Below are 22,596 nucleotides of genomic sequence, written 5' to 3' on the forward strand. Positions count from 1 at the left end.
GAATTTATGCAACAGGCCAACATGGGATCCAAATTCTCACTCATTCATGATGACCATTAGGAAGGTGCAATTTGGGGCCCAATTAAGAGTCCCAAGGCATGGTATGCTCTAGTCCTGATTTAGGACTAGGGAATGGTATGCCTGATCCTTATTTGAGACTAGGGCATGGTACATCCTAGTCATAGAAATTAGGACTCCAAAAATGGGTTGAAACTAGAAAATTGATAAAATTACAGAATAGGTAAGTGGTAGGAGAAAAATCCACATTGAAATTAGGCCTAGGAAATTGAAACACCAAAATGAGGCCTAGGTGAGGACAAAATTGTAGGCGAGTATAATTTAGAACACTACATTTAGCCCCCACTTTAATGGGAGTATGAAACTAAGAAAACTTACAATAAAGTACAAAGTTGCATTGAGAAACTTCTATCAAGATAATAAAGAGACAAGACACATTAAGCCCCTAGGGACATTAGGATCTTACTACTCTAACATCGAGATAAAAGGGACAACATAAGAAATAAGAAGGATAGAGAATACATGACTACACTATCCGAGTAAGATTTTCTTATTATGAGTCATGAAAAATAAAAATACCAAATTACAAAGCAAAAGGCTTAGTTTGCAATGTAAATTGAGTATGAAAACATGTCATGGTGTGTGCAAAAAGTGTAATATTGAGCAGAGTGTATACCCCCATATTAAAGTGATTGCATATGCTTTATCAAGAGAAATTGATTTAAGGTAACATGCATCCAAAAGACAAGCACATTACCACAATGAAATGTCCCCAAGAAAAGGACAAATCAAAGGATAATGGTCACAAAACATATATGAAAAAATAACATAAGGGATCCATTAACTCTGGGGTTGGTATGCTCTTATGATAAATAATGTATATCAAGGATATTTATATTGAATTGACCTCATTCCTCAAAAGTAGTGGAACTATAAACACAATGGAAGAAGGGAACATGTGTCTTTTTGAGTCAATACGTGAGAGACCAAAAGAGATCTCGACTTGCATCATTCCTAAGTAGATAACACAAGGGACAACATATAAAATAATTGAGATATAGATATAAGGATGTCACAATAGGTTTTGTCTCTTTATTACCTTGCACCAATAGAGTAACAAGGGTCACCCAATCCAAAGAAAACCTAACATAACACAAAAACATATCAAGTTACATCATAGGGTAAGCACATTACAAACGAGAAAACACACAAGAGAGAATCTATGACACAAATTAAGCTAATCATGCTAATCATCCACTTCCCAATCTTGCTGAACATCATTTAGGGAAGGTGGACATGTTGTAAGAGGAGCCACTTTGAGTACAACAGATGAAGCTATTGTAATTTACATACAAGTACCATTCTCTAATGATGATTTACTTTGTTTATCACAAGGAGCTAAGGTTAATTCTTTTGAAAAGTCTAAAGATAAGTCATGATTAACATCAATAAACTTATATCATCAAAATAATTAGAATCAACATTGTTAGAATGAACAACATCATCATCTATATTAATAAAAATAGGATATCTAACATGAAAAGAGCACGAACCATTATTTTTCTTAAGCATTTTTAATCTTGGTGATTTAAGTTCAACTTCCTCCCTAGGGTTAGGTGAAGGATGGACAAATGGGATCAAGTCAACATTTGGCATCTTTGGGGAGGAAATAGTTTGGAAAGCAAATTCTAAGCCTTGTCACAACTCAGAAATGGTTTGAGAAGTAAATTCATGAGCCTTGGCACAACGTCTTCATTGGTGTTCTCTTGCACAATGGTTCCTTTTAGTTTTAGTTGAGACTTGTGAAGGTTGAGGATCAATGGATATAGGATTCTTGTCTTGTTTTGAAGGGGGGGGAACATGAGAAGCCCTACTAGGTTGAGACATGAGAGATGCCAAGCACTTTCTTTTGTAAGATGTAGGAGGTGGGACTAAGGCATATAAGGAGTAGGAAGAATGCCAGGTCCAATATGGGGAGGAGGAATATCCATAGGTATATGATCTCTCTAGGTTTACTCAAAGACATGATCATCTTATTTTCCCACTCTTGATAAGATAAGAAAAAGATGTCACTTTGAGGCTTTAGAGGTTCAAGTTGTCGAGGCCAAAAGTAATCAAGGGTGAAATTACCATGCATTTATATGGGTTGGTAAAGGCCATGATTAATTGTTATGATAGTGCCATTATGAGGGAATTTCAAACATTTATGGACTTTAGAAGGAATAGCTTTCATGGAAGAGAGCCAAGGATGTCCCAACTTCACACAAAACTAACCTAATGTAGGAATAATAGAAAAAGTTACATCTGAGCACTTAGTACAAACCTCAATAGGTAGAGTAATGGAACCAATAGTAGGGCAAGAGAAACCATCATAAACCTTGACCATAACATCAAATATATCATATGTAACTTGATGCAATTATAAAGTATAAAGATATTCTTTAGTAATCACATTCACCATACACACTGGATCAATGATCACTCGTGGGAGTTTGTCTTTGATATTTGCAGTGATATACAATAGGTCATCAGGTACAATAATAGTTTTGTGATGTAGGAAATTAGGTAAAACATAAAAGAAATAGATTAACCAACCACGCAATGAAAATACTCCTAACAAATTCAACAAAGGCATGAAGACAAGATTCTAAAACTAAAATGCAAACCAAAATGCTGCAATCTCCTTCATTGTTCCTCAATTGTTCTTCTTTCTCATTCACTTTGATATTTATGGATATCACCTACAAGTGAAAATGCAATTGAAAACAAATTGGATGATAAGATGATAGTGAAATTGACAGTGTAAGGATACTAGAAGCATGGTTGAAAATCAATGAGAAAAGGGCTCAATTTATAGAAAAATTGGGGATTGATTGGATGACTAAGATTTATTTGAGACTGAAAGTAACCAACAAACAAGATTAAATAAGAGGACTTGTTAAGTGAGGATAAAAAAAGAAATTGCATTTCCAATGTTGAGGAAGAAATAGAAATGAAAAGAGTTAAGTGAAAATAATTATTGGAAACATCTATTTTTACTAAAATATGCCAAAATGAAATAGAGTTAAGTGAAAATAATTATTGGAAACATATATTTTCACTAAAATATGCCAAAATGAAAGTGGAGGAAAAGACAAGCAAATAATTAGCAAGTTGAAGAGATAAGGGAGATAAAAATTAGAAAGTGGAAGCGATAATTGGAAATAAAAATTAGAAAGTGGAAGAGCTAAGTGGGGTAAAAAATAAATAAATAAAATTTATTATTTCACTCACACATGGTAATTAAATAAATTAAAAGTTTATTTAATTAAAATAATTTGGAGAAGGGGATTTAATCATGGAAGAATAATTAGCTTAGAATAAGAGGAATACAAATTTTTAAGCAAATTATTTAATCAAAGAAGAATAATTAGGATTAGTCAATTAAGATAAAGATTAATTGATTAGAAAGAGATAATGATGAATATTAATTAAATAATCTTCATTATTTAATTATTGGTTTAAAAGAAAAATAATTAAATAATTAAGAATTATTTAATTATAGGAAATTAAATAATTAAGAATTATTTAATTATAGGAAATTAAATAATTAAGAATTATTTAATTATAGGAAATTAAAAGAACATTAGTACTAATTAAATAATTAAAATTATTTAATCAGTTTAGACAAAAAATGTTAGTGAAAAGTATCGTTGAACAGTTAGGACAATTTTAAGTGTCTACAAGTCTCACTAGGATCGAAAGTAAAGCAAAGATCTTTATGATGTACATGTTAATCCACAAGATTCACAACATTATTAGACTCCATACTGAGGTCATTGGGAGAATAGGCAAGAGACTCAGAGTCAACAACATTAGTAGAGTGAGAAGGAAAAGGATTGGTGAAGATTTGGAGGTTTTGATTAGGAGGAGCTACACATTTGTTTCCCTTGTCATTCACACCAGCTACAAATATAGTATTATTATCAATGCAGTCTTGAATCTTACTCCTTAATACATATAAATTTTCTTAGTATCATGGCTAGGTTGACGATGATATTAACAAAAGGATTTGGAATCAAGGTAAGATGACAAAGGTTTAGAAGTATCAATTGGCTTGATGGGAAGAAGTTTCAACACGATATCAATTATCAACCTTGACAATATACTATGCAAAGACTCAGAAAGAGTAGTAAATTCTTTTCTAAAGTATTTGGATAAAGGAGTCACACTTGATGTCGTGGATGCCACTTGTCATTTATCTTGATGTAACCCTTGTTCGGTTAAAATTCACAACGATTTTTGAACATCCTCATTCTTATCAACTAGAGCCATTAAAGGAGGTGATTCAAATTGACTCACTTGAAGCTAATAATTCTGAAGCACCGCACACAATTGCGTAAAGGAAGTAAACTTAGAAAATAGAATTTTGATGTCTAATTTGTTTTTGTAAATTAAAAATAAAAATTATTTGAAAATCATAATTAGCCACTTAATAAACAATCTGAGAATGCAAATTTTTATATCTACTAATGAAATCAGTCACCTTTTCTTTAACTCCTTGCTTATAATGAATCAAATTAGTTAAAGTAATTTTAGGACCAATATTATTTTGAAATTATTGAATGAAAGCATTAGCCAATTATTTAAATGATGTAATAGAATAAGGAGACAAATAACAATACCATTACAAAGCTTTATCTCTAAAGGTTCGAGTAAACAATTTAGCCATAAGTCCTTGGTCATGAGAAAAATCTCTACACAAAGTTTGAAATGTCTTCACATGATTCAAGGGGTCACCTTTTACATTGTACAACTCCAATTGAGGGAATTTCATATGTTTAGGGGGTACCACATGGACAATATCATCAGATAATCGGCTCACTAAATCAATTGTGGGTACATTAAACTTGGATTGAGTAATGGAAGCCAATTGTTGTTGTAGAGATGTAATAGTTTTGGATAGATTATTGATGGTTTCTTCGATGGATGGATTGAAATTTGACATGTTGGATTGTGATGGAGGACTAACATTGTTATATGTAGGTGGAGTTTGTGAATAAGGATGTGGAACATTATGGTATGTTGGTATGGGAGATGATTGTAATACAAATGGAAGACTTACGGAAGGAGGTATGTAAGAATATTGATTAACAAGATTAACCCCATGATTAACATGTGTAGGATTAACATTTTGTGTTGAAGTAGCCATGATCGAAGATACAAATGTAGGGACATTGGGAAAGGATGTAGGCATATGAATGGAATGATTGGATTGACTAGTGGGTTGAGAGTAACCAAGGACTTTGAAATAAATTTTAATTTTTCAATAATATATGCAAGGCCATGCAACAAATCAGCTCCAATTTTATCACTTTGCAACATTCTATTTAATCCTTCAATCAAATGGATTGCCTCACTTTTCGGTTTTTGTTGACTCATCCATTGTTGAAGATTTTCAAATTCATTGTCAATCTTCTCCAATTGGTTAATAGTAATCCTAGTTAGTGATTCATCCACATCATGAAAATTATGGGGAGAATGGGGATAAATGATTTCATTAGTTAGATCAAAGGAGACACCAACATTCTCGTGGAATAAGTGATCTAATTGAGGCTCCATACCATTAGTGATTAAACCTTGGGAAGCCTTTATTCTACAACTTCTTCTCAAGGGAATATTGTATGTAGGACTAATTGTAACAAACTCATGTACACAAGAGGGAAATTTGAATGCACAAAAGTAAAACAATGATTAAGCAATGCAATTTTTTGTAACAATTTGAGCAATTTGAATTGTGATTTTGAACAATAAATGCCTTTAGATCATAACATAACATGTCACAATAATCAAATCTAAAAATACATTTGAAAAATTATGCAACCCACAAGTTAATTTTAAAATAATAATTAGGGTTTTGTGAATTTAACCACTAAACTTATGAAATTCAATTGAAAATAACCATTAGGAGTGAAAATCTGAATTTTAAAATGCACACAAAATTAGTTCTAAGTTAGTAAATTAGAATTAGGCATGCAAGATGTTGGGCTCACCAAAATGTAATGGTGAAAATTGAGAATTAGGGTTTAAGATAATATAAACCACTAAATAGCCCAATTAACACCACCACATTGAAATAGGGTTGAACCCAATAGATCTAGGCTCAATCCTTGAGGGAAAGAGCCTGAGATTCTGTTTGGATTTAATTGGTTGATTTATGTTTTAGCCTCTTTCTTAACTTGAATTAGATTGATTGTGAAATTAGGGCAAAACAATGAATTATTGAAGCAAATTGACATAAAAAATAAGCTACAGGTATCCTATTGAGCCACAAACTTGGATCTGGGAAAAAGATGGGTCGGTCTTGTTCCCAAAAGTTCGGCCTGATTTTTTAGGACTAGGTAGCACTGATCTATCCTAGTCATCTGAATTTTCTGCAATCGAAAGCTAACTTGTACGTCATTATTGACTCTACCAGATTTCTCAAGTATAGCTCTACACTTGTTTCCTACACATGGAAAGAAAGGGAAATATGTTGGGAATAGGTATTTGTCTTATATCAAACCCCAGTTTTCAAATTAACCATGAAATTGAATTTACAAATATAATGAAAGACTGCAATAAAGTATTTTCCTTTTGAGGGAAAGAATTAATTTGAAATATAATGCTTGAAACCACAATGTTTACCTTGATGAAGTTTTGTTTGTCTTCACACAATGTAATTAGGGTTTCATGCAGGATGTCTTCTTAATACATTGAGCATGAATGCCATCCTCAATGCTTGAAATTGACTTCACTTTTGCTCCAATACTTGATGAGTGATTGATTGCTTGCTCACTTGAATTTGCTAAAGTGTAGATCTTGATTTCAATTCATTAGATTTAAAATGAGAGGGGTAGACCTCCTTTTATACTTGACCATAAAAAATCAAATCAAATTTCCACAACAGGTCGACATAGGATCCAAATTCTAACTCATTCATAATGACAGTTAGGGGGGGCACAATTTGGGCCCCAATTAAGAGACCTAGGGCGTGGTGCACCTTGGTCCTAATTTGGGACCAGGATATGGTACATCCTGAACTTAGAAATTAGGACTCTAGAATTGGGGTGAAATTGATGAAATTGTAGATTAGGTAAGTGGTATGAGTAGAATCAATATTGCAATTAGGCCTTGGAAACCAAAACACCAAAATGAGGCCTATATAAGGACAAAATTGTACCTGTGAGTACAATCTAGGAAGCTACACCTTGTTAGATACACCCTCTTCAACTCACTACTAATTATATTACATGTATCCACATGTGGGTTAGTCATTTTCTCATCTAATAGTATCTAAGATATCCACATGTGAGATTATTTTTATTGATGTTATGAAAGTGACTCAAAGCTTTGATCTTGTGGTTTATTCTTTTTATTATATAATTATTTTTATTGTATAATTGACATTTTCATATTCATTTCTTTTATAATTTGATGTTTTTCTCTTATAGTGACGTGTCTCGATTTTTCCTTCCATTAATATATTATGAAATGAAAGTAATTTATCTCCTTATCATTCTCTTTTGTCTAGCTTTTAAAACAAATTTAATCTACATATAATTGATTTAGTTGAACTACTAGATATCCTTCATTTTAATGTTAGAATAATTGAAACTATTTTTTTAATATATTCAAAGCAAAATACTTTTATTTTCTTGCCATGGGTGAGAGAAAAATGATGGGGTGTCAATCTAATATAACAAGACACTCTTCATGTAACATACATTTGTAGAACATAGACAAAGGAGCTCCATGGTTGTTGAAAACTTCAATAAAACTCACTTTCAACAAATTGAAAAGTCATTAAAAAATACCTCATTAAAATTTCAATTAATTGAAGCAAATTATTAATAAGTAACAAAAAAATATTATCATAAATATTTTTTTTGTTAGATGTAGGTACTCTAGTAATGTAAGTGAAATTTTGGCATTAATAAAAACATCATTAGTACAATATATGATCTAAGAAAAGGATATTAATTAAGTTATCATTACTGAGTATACATGACCTTAGTAAATACACATAAAGAACAACTTTGTGTAATATGAATGCAATGTGTAGGTAGATTGCACGATATTACAATGAATATGAAAGGAATGAACAAGTAATCAAAAATATATTTTTCTTTTAAATAAATAAATGAATCAATTTGGTGTTTGTACTTCCTTTTCTCTTGTGTAAAATTTTCCATAAGTTGTAAACTTTTCTTGAAACCTTTCTCCATAATTTATTGGTTTTTTTTTTCATTTTATGTTGTCTCTAGACACATTATATTTACTTTCAAATTATAAAGTAATGGTGAAGATATATAATAAATAATTAATGATTCTAATGTTGAATTATAGCCTTGTAATATAAGGTCCTAGTTCTAATGACATAGAATAGGTTGGGCTATAATGTTGGATTATGATCAAGGTGTCGTGTAAAGTATATTCAAATCTTGTAGAAGGTTAACATGAGCAGTCATCAAATATATATTAGATTGTAATTTTTTAATTTTTAATTTTTTTTATATATGTATATTTTTAAAATACATGTTTATTTTTAGACATGTATGGATATTTTACTGTATACTTTCATTAGCAAATCAAATAATCTTAATACCATTTTCTTTTAAATTTTCACACATCTAATTGTAAAACTCTAATATTCAAATGCAATATTTGCGAGTCTCTATATTGCCTCCTCACTCTAGGTTTTTTGTTACTCTTCAATATTTTATCTATGACCATATCAATATTGACTCAATATAATAGAAGCCACTCTCCTACTCAATTTAATAGAAAAAAATAAAATTCTTTTTCTTGCTAAGAAATTAAAATAGAACTACTTTGAAGTTGTACACATTCTCTTGGTCTTCAATAAATTCAAATTAAACTTTGTATCTACCAATTTGAATAAAAAAATCAAAAACCTTATTATAAAAGTTTTAATTATCAAATTTCCATATCAACACACTTATTATACATCTTAATAATTCAAATAACAATACTATACTATTAAAATAATACAACTACCAAAAACAAAATCAACTATCATGTCCCTCTCCCCTAACTTGATTAAATGAAATGGTTTCCTTTATTAGAAGAGCTTAACCATGGAGATAGTAAAGATTAAGGTAGTGGACATACACTCCAACACACCTAACCGTCTAAATCCTATGCTTGGTGAACAACGGTTTTGATGCTGGCTATTGCCGTTTAAGCTCATATTGCCTAACAATACCCACTGATCCATGGAACCGCAGCCTTATGGTTTGTTATAAAAAGACATTTACGCACTACTTCAATACCATCTTCAAGACTCGTATTGCCCCAATTCCCAAGTTCCAACCATGAACAACAACATTGCGGAGTTGGTGGACGCCATGTCTAGGCTCTGCTCAAAACAGGATGCTTCAGAGCAGTCTGGAAAGGAAAATCTGGTCGACCTATCTGAGAATGACATGGGTGCACGAAGATTAACACTCACTTGTTGCTCAGAGCCCAGCACGTCCGCGGCCAGCCGACGTATATTCCGAGCAAGATATTCCAAGCGAACCAGAAAGGCCATCAAGAAGAGCCTCAAGAAAAGCCAGGGTATTACAGTAGAAATTTCAGGCGGAAATCAGTCTGATCTGGAGCGGCTGCACACAAATTTGGATCGAGCGGAGACGCTCTATGAAATGGACGATTTCCAGCGGACGTTAGAGCTCTGCAACCAGAATCTGGAGATCGATCCCGAGCATGGCTTCACCATCTTTCTAAAAGGCTGCGCTCTGCATGGCCTCAGACGCTATGACCAGGCATGCCACCTTCTGCAAACGGCTCTCGAGCTTTGCCCCGCCCGAGCAACAAAAGATATTGAAAAAGCTCTGCGACTGTGCAAGGCCGCCTATGTACGCAGGGAGTACAACATTTCGGAGTTCTTGCTCGGAAGGCAGCCGCCTCCAGAGGTTGAGGAGTTCATTGGGGATGTGAAGATCAACAAGACCAGGGGTGGCAGGGATCGGGGCCTTGGTCGGGGTCGCGGGCTCTTCGCAACGAAAGACATTAGCGTCGGCCAGCTGTTCTTAGTGAGCAACGCAGCTGTCATCGTTAATCGCTCGGTAAGGCCTCTCAAGATTGATCCGAGCCACGAAATAAAGACGTCTTTGCAGGAAGATCTTGTAGACGCCGTTTTGGATGCTTCCAAGAAATCACAGAAACTGTGCCAGCAGCTTTTTCAGCTGGACGACGGTACTACACAAGTTCGCTCTTCATTCCCGGCCATTGATTTGTTTCATACACACTGCCAGGAAAGAAAAGAGGTGCGGCGAGAACTCAAAGAGCAGCGGATACGAAACATTGTTTCCCTAAACTCTTTCGGCGGGGAATACAAGAAATTTACAGGGGAGGGCCCAGAAAATGCAGAGCCGTTGGGTTTTACAGGGTTGTGGCTACTGCCGTCATTTATCAATCACTCATGCCTCCCCAACGCGACCGGACTCCATGTAGGAAAAGCAATGTTCTTGCATGCGGCAAAACCAATCAAGAAAGGAGAAGAGATTACCATCTCTTACTTTGACGCTTTGCTTCCTCAGTCAAGAAGAGAGAAGATTTGCGGGGCCTGGGGTTTTGATCGGTGCATGAAGTGCAGACGTTGTGGTCTGGAGAGGTCTCTCAGAACTGCTCTGGAGAGCTTGAATGCACAGTTTGAGTCTTTGCACCATGACGCGCTACAGGAAACCAACACCGCAATGTCTGCAGGACAAGACTCTCCCACAGAGCTTCCCAAGTCTGCAGAATTCGCCCAGGTCTTTGAAAAATTGGAGCAAATACTGGCAAAGTACACTACAATGAAGGAAGAAGAAAAGAATTGGGTTCGGGCGTCCTACGTGACTGCATATTGGGCCGGAATGCAATCGGACAAGTTATCTTCCGTGGATCCCATTCTGTCCAGGGATAAAATTATACTGAACGCCGTTGTAAGCACCGTGCCAGGGGAGATTCGAACCCTTGCCATGGTGGACCAAATGCTTCAAGGGCTAAAGCACCAGATTGGCAATGAAGGATCGGCTGTAAAGTCTTTCTTAGAACAAGCGACAGATGTATATGTGCGAGTGTTTGGTACACACGGTGAAATTTTTTCAGGTGCAAAGTCTACAATCTTGTAGTGATGTTGGTAACTGATAGATTCTTGGATTTCCAGATGTACCCATTTTTTGAAGTGTTTTTAATAGCTGCTCCATTCTAAGATTTCCACATAAAATTTGCATTTTACGATTACCAATCTGTCTCTCCTTTAAAATTTTTGAATGTAGCAGGCCTTTCATGGCACCGCGATTTGTTAAGGTCTTAAGGTTCAAAGATGCTAAATATGACCATGCTTTCTTTCTGGGTCTATACCAGCAATCTCATTCATTGTTTTATTTCAGGTGTGGGAGTTTTTATTGTTAATATTTGATTCAGGAGTGATTTCATCTGTAATATTTGATCTTGGTTTGTTTGTCTTTCATTTTGCAGAAAAAGAACTGCTACCTAATTTGTCTGATATCACGTCTGTTTCATTTATCCATACAGTTATGTGTTTGTATTTTTGTGCTATTATATTTCATTAATTTATAATAGAATGTACTCTTTTGTATATGCGTTTGTTTGAAAACTGATGATAAAAACACTTGTAAGAAATCTCAGCATTGCATTTCGTCAATTGCAAATGAGTTCATTACGTTTGTTAAGTGGAAGTATGGTGATAGTAGGTTAGTGGCAAGTGAGGACATTCTTTAGGTAAATAGTTTTACTAGTTGTTATTTATCTATGATATTCTCAAATATAATCTTATTTAATTAAAAATTACAAATATTTCAAGAATTAGAAATTGTTTTAATAATTTGAATTATTGACATTGTAATATTAGATATGGTCATAAATATATGCAAATTATAGTACTTTACAATAAAAGTATTGGAATTTTGATAATATTAATTTTAATATTTTCATGCTTTCAATAGATAACAAGAGACATATAGCGTCATGTTCCTCGAAAAGTTAGAAATGTGGAAGGTGGAGGAGAAAAGGGAAAGTAGAGGATTGGTGGGAAGGTGGATGTTGGTCTTGATGGCAATGGAATAAAAGGAAACAAAACAACTAGTTAATAACTAATTTTTATCCTCATATAAGATTTAGTGGCCCTGAAAGTTAATTATCGTCACATGTTTCAATATAATGTGTATTAGTTTAAAATTTTATCTATAAGAAACCTATAGTAGATATCATATTAAATTAAATGATAGAGCACATAATATTATCTAGCAACATCTAAATTTATTTCTTCCCAACACAATATCCACACTGAACATTTCAAGCAAGAATTGAGGTAAAGTGCAAAGTATTTCAATAGACAAATATTCCAAGAATGAAAAGAGCACAAAGTATTTCAATACTTTATACTAGGAGTTTGATTATATTTTTATGATCTTGTACTATTCTATGCAAGTAACCTTCATTTAGATATTTCCCTCTCTTTAGTGTGAATGTCATATACTAAGTTCTATTGGATATCCCAATTTACTATATTCTATAATTCAAATCACAAGATCAATTATGACATACTATTTGTTAGTAGTTGTTTCTAGTTTCTAGTTTTGTATTCATATGATAGTCCCATATGAATCCAAGTTGTTTCAAAGTTAATTAAAGCTAAAAATATCTGACCAAATTAATTTTCCTTCAAACTTCACAATTTTTAACTTCGTAGTATTGTTCAACAAAATTAGACTTAATTATGAATATTGCAGATAACAATACAATTGCATCGGCAGGAACTAATATGTAATATATATTTTATTGATCACAATGTCTATAATTAATGAACTACTTTACATCTAAATATTGCATAGCTTGGATAAGAAAAGTTAATTTTGAGGTATCTATTTCAAAATATAGTTAATTTTGAGGTATCTATTCAAAGTATACTTAATTTTGAGGTATCTATTTACAATTAGTTTTACTAATATTGGGTGTTATTAGCATTTATGTAAAACTTGCAAACATCAGGCATTATCCATGTGACCATGACTACAAACAATTTTTTTAAAGAAATAGCTCTTAAAGTGCAAATGTCCTATGTGTCAACACACATAATTTTTGGAAACCTATAATTAATAGGAAGTTTACTGTGTTCTCTATCCCATCATTTGGGGTTTATCATATTTGTGCAGAGGCTGCAGGTCATGAATGATCGAAAGAAACAATTGGCAATTAGGGGTTTAGTTTTTTTCATGCAGTTGATAGATAGACAGTGTTGCTGGCTTTGTGCATGGTTGTCAATGATAGGAGGTAAATAAAAAAGTTGAATCCCAGTACATGACTTCATCTCAGGTGCCTCATCATAGGGCAACCCAATTTGGGAATTTGGAGCATGGGTGCCTCCATTAGCCATAACCAGATTGAGATTTGGATCGAAGGTAGATGGTTTTGTGGGGCAATAAATAAGGGATCGTTAAACAGACAGATCAAAGTTGTCAAAGATTTCAGTTTGGAATCCATTAATCGAACTCAACAAGGAAGCTTGAATCGAAACAGGGGAGCTGTAGAATTGATCTAGTAAGCTATGGAGTGCTTGGAAATATGGATGGAGATCGAGAATGTAGGGGAAATTGTATGGATCGTTCATGTTTTCTTGACTGAAAATAAAAATTCCCTTTGAATATTTGATCATTCACACGGCCAGATAACACCCATAACAACAAAGCAAAGGGATGACGAGGTTGAAAGATGGTAGAAGGCTGAATTTGAGAACTTGCAGTTTAATTTATTTATGGCATGTGCTATGTGGGTAGTGGGAAAGTGAACAAAATGATAGGGAATTATTCATCAGAAGAAGAAAAGACTAGAAGCGATGGAAGCTCTAACAAAGCACAAAATCAAACCTTTTGCACAAACTTACAAACCAAGACATTTAATTTTCTTTACCATTCTCTTTAGTAATACTTTTGTGAGCTTTATTTTCCCTACAAAATGTATTATTTGGCTATGGAGAAACACCAATTTATGCAATCATCCCCTTTTACAAGTATACTATCTTTTGTAGATATTCTAATCTAAGTTTGTTTTTTTAATTTGATGACATCCAAATTTATACTAGTACAACCTCTTTTGAAAACAATGATATTATTATTTTAAGAATGTATACATTTACACCATTGAAAGAAACACAAACTCTATAAAAGAAAATAATATGTTTTACCTATATTTTACTTAAATTTAAATTTTAATCCACTAGCTTGGATTAAACCCCTTATGTTATCAGTTAAGGATTGTAAATTAGTGCAAAATTTTAGACTAGCTAGTTATCAATGACACCAAACTAATGGTATAAAAATATTGGTCTAATTGAATTGTACCTTTGAGAACACAACTTTATTGAATCTTATGCACCAAATTAAGAGGATTTGGATAAAAAACCTAATGCCATCAAGTAAAGATCATAAATTAGATTAGGAATTTACATTAGCTAGATATCTCAAATAAATCTTAGTGGGATGGTATAACGAGATTAAATTAATTTTTTACATCATTACAACACTTAGAAAATTATCACCTAAGATCAAATCAGATTAAGATGAAACTTTTTTAACATAAAAGAAAATAATCTATAAACTCAAAAATCCTGAAAATTCAAATAAAATGAAGATAGACAATCTTAAAAAATGAAAGTACCACTAAAATCAAATCATAATAAAATCAGTTATAACTGAAACAAAATAGTAAAACAACCGGCTCATAAAGAATAAGAAAACTTTTCATATTTACTATCTTCAAATCATAAAAAGCCTGAAGGCATGTTAGCATTTACACTAAAATTTATCTTAGCCATGAAAGACAGCAACTTTTACACTGAAAAAGTATAACTTTGGCGATTCGTTCGTTCAGTCCTGTCCATCCGGTTGATTTGGTGTTGATCGGCTTTATAGCAACCCCCTCAATCGATGAATGCTGATCGGCCCCTATCCAAACCATCCGCTGGATGTTGATGCTGATGTCGATGCCGATATCGATGCTGAACGGGGCTAGAGACTCCAGAAAAATACTATAAATTGGCCATATGTAGAAATCCCACAAATGTAGCAGCTACCCACCTCATTAAAAAATTGCAGACTTTGCATGCCGGTGTATGAGCGCTTCAATAATGTGTTCACTGTGTTTACCCAACACTCGCACACATGCATCTCTAGCTTGTTTTGCACAGTACTCTATGGCCCAGCCTGCATTACCAATCCACTGCCTTACACCTTCCGCCTGGTGAGCCGCCATGGCAAGGGTTCTCAAGTCGCCTGGCACGGTGTTTACAACGGCCTCCAGGATTTCATCACCCGAAGGAATTGGGTCCTCAAGGATCTTGTCGAAGAACTCATCGGACTGCGTTCCAGCCCAGTAAGCAGTCACATAAGACGCCCGAACCCAATTCTTTTCTTCTGCCTTCATTCCACGGTCTTTACAGAGCCTCTTCTCCATCTTTTCATAAACCTTGGCAAATTCTGCAGACTTGGGAAGCTTTGTTGGAAATTCTTTTCCTGACGACCTTGCGTGGTTTGTTTCCTCCAGAGCCTTGTTGTGTAATGCCTCAAACTGTGCATTCAAGCTCTTTAAGAGAGTCCCGAGAGACTTCTCCAGAGCGCAACGCTTGCAATTGCACTTGAAACTCCAGACCTGAGACATGGATTCTCGCTGTGAGAGGGGTAGCAGGGCGTCGAAGTAAGAAATGGTGATTTCTTCTCCCTTGCCGATTGGCTTTGCCGCATGCAAAAACATTGCTCTTCCTACATTAAGTCTGGTTGTATTGGGGAGGCAGGAGTGATTGATAAACGATGGCAGCAGCCACAGCCCGCTAAAACCCCAACTCCAACTGCTATCCGATGTCTCTCCCTCTCCAGCCAAGGAGTTTCGGGAAACAATGAGTCGGATGCGCGGCTTGTCAATCTGTAGCAGAGGCATTTCCGTTGTTTCTGGGCAGTTTACATCAAACAAGTCCGTGGCCGGCGTCGAAGCGCGGACTTGTTCAGAACCGTCGTCTAGGGTATAAAGCTGCTGCAGCAGTTTCTGAGATTTTTCGGCAGCACTGATTACGGCGGCTACAAGATCTTCCTGCGAAGAGTATACTTCTATTATGTCTCTGTCATCAAACTTGAAAGGCCTGAGCCCGATGTCATCGATGGCGACGGCGTTGCTCACTAGAAGGAGCTCACCAGTGCTAACGTTTTCCGTAGCGTATAGCCCGCGGCGCCTGCCGTCCCTGGTCTTTTTGATTTCCACATCACCAACGAAGTCACCAATCTTCCCAGGCGGTTGCATTCCGAGCAAGAAGGCTGAAATGTCGTACTCCCCCTGGCGGCTCCGAGCACAAGAAGCCCTGGACCGTCTCAGAGCATCTTCAATATCTGCTTGGCCGGGGCCAAGCTGGAGCGCCGTTTGCAGAACTTGGCATGCCTGGGCATAGTCTTCGAGGCCGTGCAGAGCGCGGCCTTTTCGGTAGAGGGTTTTCAGATGGGTGGGTTCGATCCCGAGACTCTGCTCGGAGTCCTCTAACGCCCGCTTAAACTCGCCCATCTGGAGGTACGTCTCTGCTCTGTTGGAATAAGCAAGCAACCGCGCCTGTTTGGCCGCTTCGCCATCATTTGGTGCCAGAATGCAGTTAGTGTAGTGGGTGACGGCACCCCGCCAGTCTCGCCCCCGGAAGCACTTGTTGCCCTTGCCGCACTCCCTCTCCAACTCCGACATCGGCTCAATGTCCAATGTTACTTCTCCCGTAATTCTTACCAGGTTTGCAGGATTGTCTACTCTAATAGCGAGGTCTCCATCTTCGTCTCGCTTGAAGTAGGGATCCATGATCGCCACCTTGGCTCCCTTGGGATATATTGCGTTGAGCGCGTTGAGTGCCGCATGGCTGGACCCTGACGATGCTACATTGTAGACGGCCACTCTAATGGCAAGGCCTTGGTCATCTTGGAGCACAGTCATGATGCCAACATTTTTGAAGGGGTCTACGCAGAGGGTGCCGAAAAGGACCCGGCCAAGATGGGTACGCCCTACATTTAACTCCCGGAGTCTGATGGGTCGGAGGCGGGGGACAGGATCTGCCACGGAAGTGAAGGGACTGCCTGCTTGTAAATGAACATGGCTTCGGGCAGCAGTCTCATGTTGCTGAACCAGAGTTTCCTTATTAAATATCTCCGAAGCTTCTGCCGCTCGGAGGCGAGACATGGCGGTTGACAGTTGAAGCGATGCAACCCTGCGAGGCCTTACCCAGACATTGCTTCTGTGTCGTTATAAAAATACCAAGGGAAGAGTTTGTTGTACAATCATGAAGGCGGTTCGTTACTCAGTTCCGGGGAACTAATTTACACCTTACGTTTGGCAGTTATATGAGCCACCTGATAAAAGCGCGTTAATCGTTGCAGTATTTTTTTTATAATCACGTCGGCTGCGATCCTCTTGGTTGAGTTTTTTAGTAACTTCCATCCTAACACGATCGTTACGGCCATAAGCTCGGATAACTAGTGCCCCCATCACAATATTCGTTAAGCACAGGAATATCATACTGGGATATATACCTTCACAAAATCGATATAAAATATGTGGGAGCCCTTAAGGGAGGTTTAAATGAGTAACTAAGTAACCGTTATTACATACTGATCTATTGCTACCTTTTAAGTAATGAAACTCTCATCGCTGTCCTCATATAATGCTTGTTATAAATTTCTATCAAATGTTTATGAGTATATTTTGTATAAGAATGAAGCATAGCATAGATAACATTTCTTAAACAAAATTCTTGTATAAGATAATAATAGAACAAAACTCTTTAGAAGATAATAATATAACTAGCAATTGCATCTTGGTTTGCAATGGGTATGTCGAAAGAGGTGTGTAAGGTGAATTGGGAAAAATATTGGTCTATTGTTTTTTTTGCATATAATTGGGTAATACATGAGGTCACTTGGTAGGTCATAATGTTATTGATGCAACAAAGTTCTCATTAGAGAAGTGATAGCTTGAAATTAACTATGCATCCACTTACAACGATCCAATAATAATTGAAACATAACCTTTAAATTGAGAAGAAAATCAAGTTTGATTACCTACAGAATATGGTGAGAGCGAGAGAGAGGTTGAGATAGTGATAGAAGGAGGGAGAGATAGAGGGGGCAGAGCGAGAGAGAGGGGTAAAGAGATAAAGATAGAGATAGAGAAAAAGAAGATAGAGATATAAATAGAGTTAGAGACAAAGATGGAGAATAAGGAGAGGAATATGGAGAGGAGGAGAGAGATATGGAGAGATAAAAGAGAGAGGGGAGAGGAATAGATAAAGATGGAAAAGAAAAATAAAAAGAAAGGGAGAGATAAAAAGATAAGAGATAATGAGTGATATATAAAGGGAGTGAGAGATATAGTGGTAGAGAGATAAAGATAACTAGATAGAGATAGAGGGATAGATGAAAGAAGTGATAGTGAGAGATAGATATAGAGAGGAAAAGAGATATAGATATATAGAGGTCTACAAAGAGGGAGGAGAGAGAGAAGGAGAGATATGGATGGATAAAAGTATGCATGTCTAGAGATATAGGAGAGAGTGGAAAATATAGGTTGAGATGAAGATAGAGTGAGAGAGGAAGAGGAAAAATAGATAGAGAGCTGGAGAGAGGTAGAGGGAGATAGAAAGATAGAAAGATAGGGGGATATAGAGGAAGAGATAGAGAGAGATCTGTAAAGGAAGAGGGAGAGATACATATAAATAGATGGTGAGATAGAGTGGGAGATAAATATCTAAGGACATAAAGAGGGGGAGAGGGAGAGAGATAAAGAGATTGACAAACAAAGAGATATAGGGATAGACAATTAGAGATGGAAAGAGGGTGAGAGAAATAGGGGGAGATAGAGCAAGAGATGCACATATATTGGAGGAGAAATAGAGAGATATAGAGATATACAAGAAGAGAAAGAGAGAGATGGATAGAGATAAAGAGATAGATAGGGGGATATAGAGTGAATGAGGGAGAGAAATATAGGAGACATAGAGAGAGAGAGAGAGAGAGAGAGAGAGAGAGAGAGAGAGAGAGAGAGAGAGAGAGAGAGAGAGAGAGGTGGATATAATGATGTATATATTTAGAGGGGGGTATAGATGTATGGAGATAGAGATAGAGGGGGAAATCGTGAGAGAAATAAGGTGACAAAGACAAGTAATAGAAAAAAAAGGTTTAGACCTTAGAAAGAGGGAGAGTGATAGGGGGGGGGGGAATATAGAGAGATAAAACTGATAGAGATATGAAGGGAGAAATAGGGAGTGTATGTATATATACATTAGAAAGAGTAGAAGTAGAGAGATATGTACAAAAAGAGGGAGAGATGGGGAGAGGAAGAGAGGGAGAAATAAGATAGAAAGAGGGAGAGAGGAGTGTATAGGGATGGAAAGATATGGAGATAGGGATTGAAAGGAGAGAGAGAATAGATATAATTTGTAAAATATAAAGGTGTTGAGAAAGAGGAAGAGATGAAAGGATATAGAAAGGGGGAGAGGGAGACATAGAGATAGAAAGAGGGCAACAATGAGAGAGGGGGAGATAGAAAGATAAAGATATGGGAAGTGATATGTGAAGAGGTGGAGAGGGATATTGAGAGAGAGTAGGAGAGATGAATGAAGAGGAGTGTATAATATCTAGAGATAGAGAAATAGAGATAGAGATAGAAATAGAGATAGAGATAGAGAGAGATATAGAGATAGAGATAGGGAAGGAGAAATATGGAATGTGTGTGAGCGAAAGAGATATAGAGAGATATATATATATAGATAAAACTATATAAATAGATATATTGAGGGAGAGAGGAAAAAAGAGGATGTAGAAGTAGAGATATACAAAAAGAGGGAGAGAGAGAGAGTGAGAGAGGGCGAGATATAGAGATAGGTATAGTGGGAATGATAGAGGAGGGGAAAGAGAGAGATATAGGTGAAGATAATAATCAAATGACATGTTACCCTTAGTATAACTCTTCAAGGACACAACAATCTATAAATTATTGGTATGAAATGACTAATCAATAGTTAGTTGTTGTCTCTTGCTATCTTGTTCTTAACATTTAATTTAGGTTTTAAGTTGGAATTTATTTTAGTATATAAATTAAAATAAATTTCAAATATTTAATTACTTTATAATTAACAAAATTTTAATAAGACAAAAATATAAGTTAGATTAATTCGAATATGTTTTAATTATTATTTGTAATTCCATAAGAAGACAAAAAATAATTAAGATTAAATTTAAATAGTTTAATAAATAAATAATCTTGAAAACAAAGAAGTAGAAGAATTAAAATAAAATAAAAAATAGAATATCTAAAAAAAGAAGGTAACATTAAAAAAATTCTCATAAAAGGAAATATAAATAAAAGAAATATTTTAATTCTAAATATGATTATCCTACAGTAACTAACATTTTTTTTATATATATATAAAAGTGGATAAACCACTGAATTATATTAATAATTTTTGTTTTTCTACAGGGTGTCTGGTTCAAAGAGCACTGAAGGGAAAGGACCAGTAAGAAAACCCTTCAATATTGCTCAAATAACACAAGCCTATCTACCCATTACAAGAAGCCCATGGTCACAATCCACCAAAAACCCTTCCCAATTACATAACAATCTTCATTAGATATAAAGGAAGCTGCCAAAAGAGGCATACAAGAGGAAACTATCAATGTGAAACATCAGGAAGAACAACATCCGTCCAAAAAACCAAAAGACCAGCCAAAAGGATTCGAGCCAAGGCCACCCCTATCTATAAAGCATAGTTCTCCCATCCACTGATTAGTATGATACCAAGAACAAGAAGAGAAATCTTTATAAGAGATCTTGCCAAGACAAACATCATGAGCAAGCACAATATAATCCAAAGAAGAAGAAGGAGAGGATATTGAAGACCCTGAGGAACCAAAATAAGGCCAAGCCAAAGAATAGCCCACAGAAGAAGCCAAGAAAAGAGCAAAAAAATGAGAAACCATCTCGTATACCAAACTATCTACAAGTTCCAAAATCTCAAAGACAACCACCATCCTCCAAACCTAACCAATGTCTTCTAAATAAAATAGAACATCTTAACACATAAGAAGCGACACCACAGAAGGAAAAAAATGAGAAGAGCATCGACATAGCCCAGATATAAACCAATCCAACAAAGGTATCATCATGAAAACAACCAAAACCAAGCACGAAGCCTCACAGAATGAGTAGTAATCAAAATTCCTCACTATGATAAGCAAAACAATGTGCAAGAGGAGTGAGCATAACATGATTGACATAACATAATCATGAAAGAAGAAACCAAGATGGGAAAATGAAGGCACCCAACAATGATGGGCCAAAACCATACTACAGAAGCTCATCCCCCATTGATTACCAAATCGAAAACAATCTACAGATAAAATGATAAGACTCTGCCAGCTTAAAGCAACCATCATTACACAATCATGCAAGTAGACAGTGATCTGGGAAGGCAGCCAAGTAATGATAACCAAACTGTCCTACACAAACTTACCTCAGCATGATTACCAATCTAGATCGCCAATCTGTAGAGTGAAATGAGAAGAATATGCCAATTCAAAACAACAGACACACAAGTGATGATCACAAATAATGATCAGCTCGAGCTCGAATATTCATACTGCTAGAAAAACATAATAATATCATGAGAAATAGGAGGCATCAATCGCACAAAAAATTAAACACATCACAACCAACTGAGCAAGGGTAAGCCAAAGCAAGTGCTAGACCAATTCAATAGATAGGGTATAGACCAAATGAATGCAACACCAAAAACCCTCCTTGCTCCATGAGGAAATACTTACCGAGTATGCCATCAACAAAAATGTTGCCATAAGGCCAGAAAATACACTCCCTGATGTAATACGCGAAAGAAAAACCACACCCAACAAGGAGTGTGATGAAGGCTACAGACCACAGTCAGTCAAACTTAAAAAGGAATACTACTGCAAGAAGCGGGAATATCCCAAGGGGGGACTTCCAAATACTCAACACATTCAACAACAACCCTGTTAGCCAAATAATTTTCAATAACATTTATTTCCCTATAACAGTGAGATATAGTAAAGGTAGAAAAACACTTCAGCTGTGCAAGAATATGCTCTAACAAGTACTGTAAATGGCAGGAAACACACTTCTCAACAGAGATCGACTGAAAGACCAACACTGAATCCCCTTCAATGATAATATCCTTGATGCCCAAATAGATGGCAAGATCAAGACCAAAAAGTAACACCTGAAATTCAGCAACATTGTTAGAACTGACACCAATAAATTTACCCACAGCTTTAACAATCTTAGAATTATGATCAAAGATTACCACTCCAATCCCTGACTTCCCTGAATTACCCTTAGCAGCCCCATCAAAATTTAATTTGAATGAGATTTGGGGGGGGGGGGGGGCATCCATTTAACTAACATTTTGATAAGATAAACAATTATAAATTAAATTAATTTTAATAAATTTTTATTATTATTTGTAATTTCATAAAAATACATAAA

At 35.6% G+C, this 22,596-nt stretch overlaps 2 protein-coding genes across 2 annotated transcripts; one reads left to right on the forward strand and one right to left on the reverse strand.

The window, feature by feature from the left end:
* The first annotated feature begins 9,374 nt into the window (after window positions 1-9,374).
* Window positions 9,375-11,174, forward strand: LOC131045801 (uncharacterized). The gene has a single exon (XM_057979461.2). The coding sequence runs from the start codon at window positions 9,375-9,377 to the stop codon at window positions 11,172-11,174; it is 1,800 nt and encodes a 599-aa protein (XP_057835444.1).
* A 3,681-nt stretch (window positions 11,175-14,855) lies between these two features.
* On the reverse strand, window positions 14,856-17,274 carry LOC131045830 (methyltransferase FGSG_00040-like). Its single transcript, XM_057979487.2, has one exon. The coding sequence runs from the start codon at window positions 17,260-17,262 to the stop codon at window positions 15,145-15,147; it is 2,118 nt and encodes a 705-aa protein (XP_057835470.2). The 5' UTR covers window positions 17,263-17,274; the 3' UTR covers window positions 14,856-15,144.
* Window positions 17,275-22,596: the final 5,322 nt, after the last annotated feature.

This window comes from Cryptomeria japonica, chromosome 5, assembly GCF_030272615.1.
Source record: "Cryptomeria japonica chromosome 5, Sugi_1.0, whole genome shotgun sequence".
NCBI lineage: Eukaryota > Viridiplantae > Streptophyta > Pinopsida > Cupressales > Cupressaceae > Cryptomeria > Cryptomeria japonica.

Excerpts from the sequence above, each read along its gene's own strand:
- LOC131045801 (XM_057979461.2), top strand. The coding sequence starts at position 9,375 with ATGAACAACAACATTGCGGAGTTGGTGGACGCCATGTCTAGGCTCTGC.
- LOC131045830 (XM_057979487.2), bottom strand. The coding sequence starts at position 17,262 with ATGTCTCGCCTCCGAGCGGCAGAAGCTTCGGAGATATTTAATAAGGAA.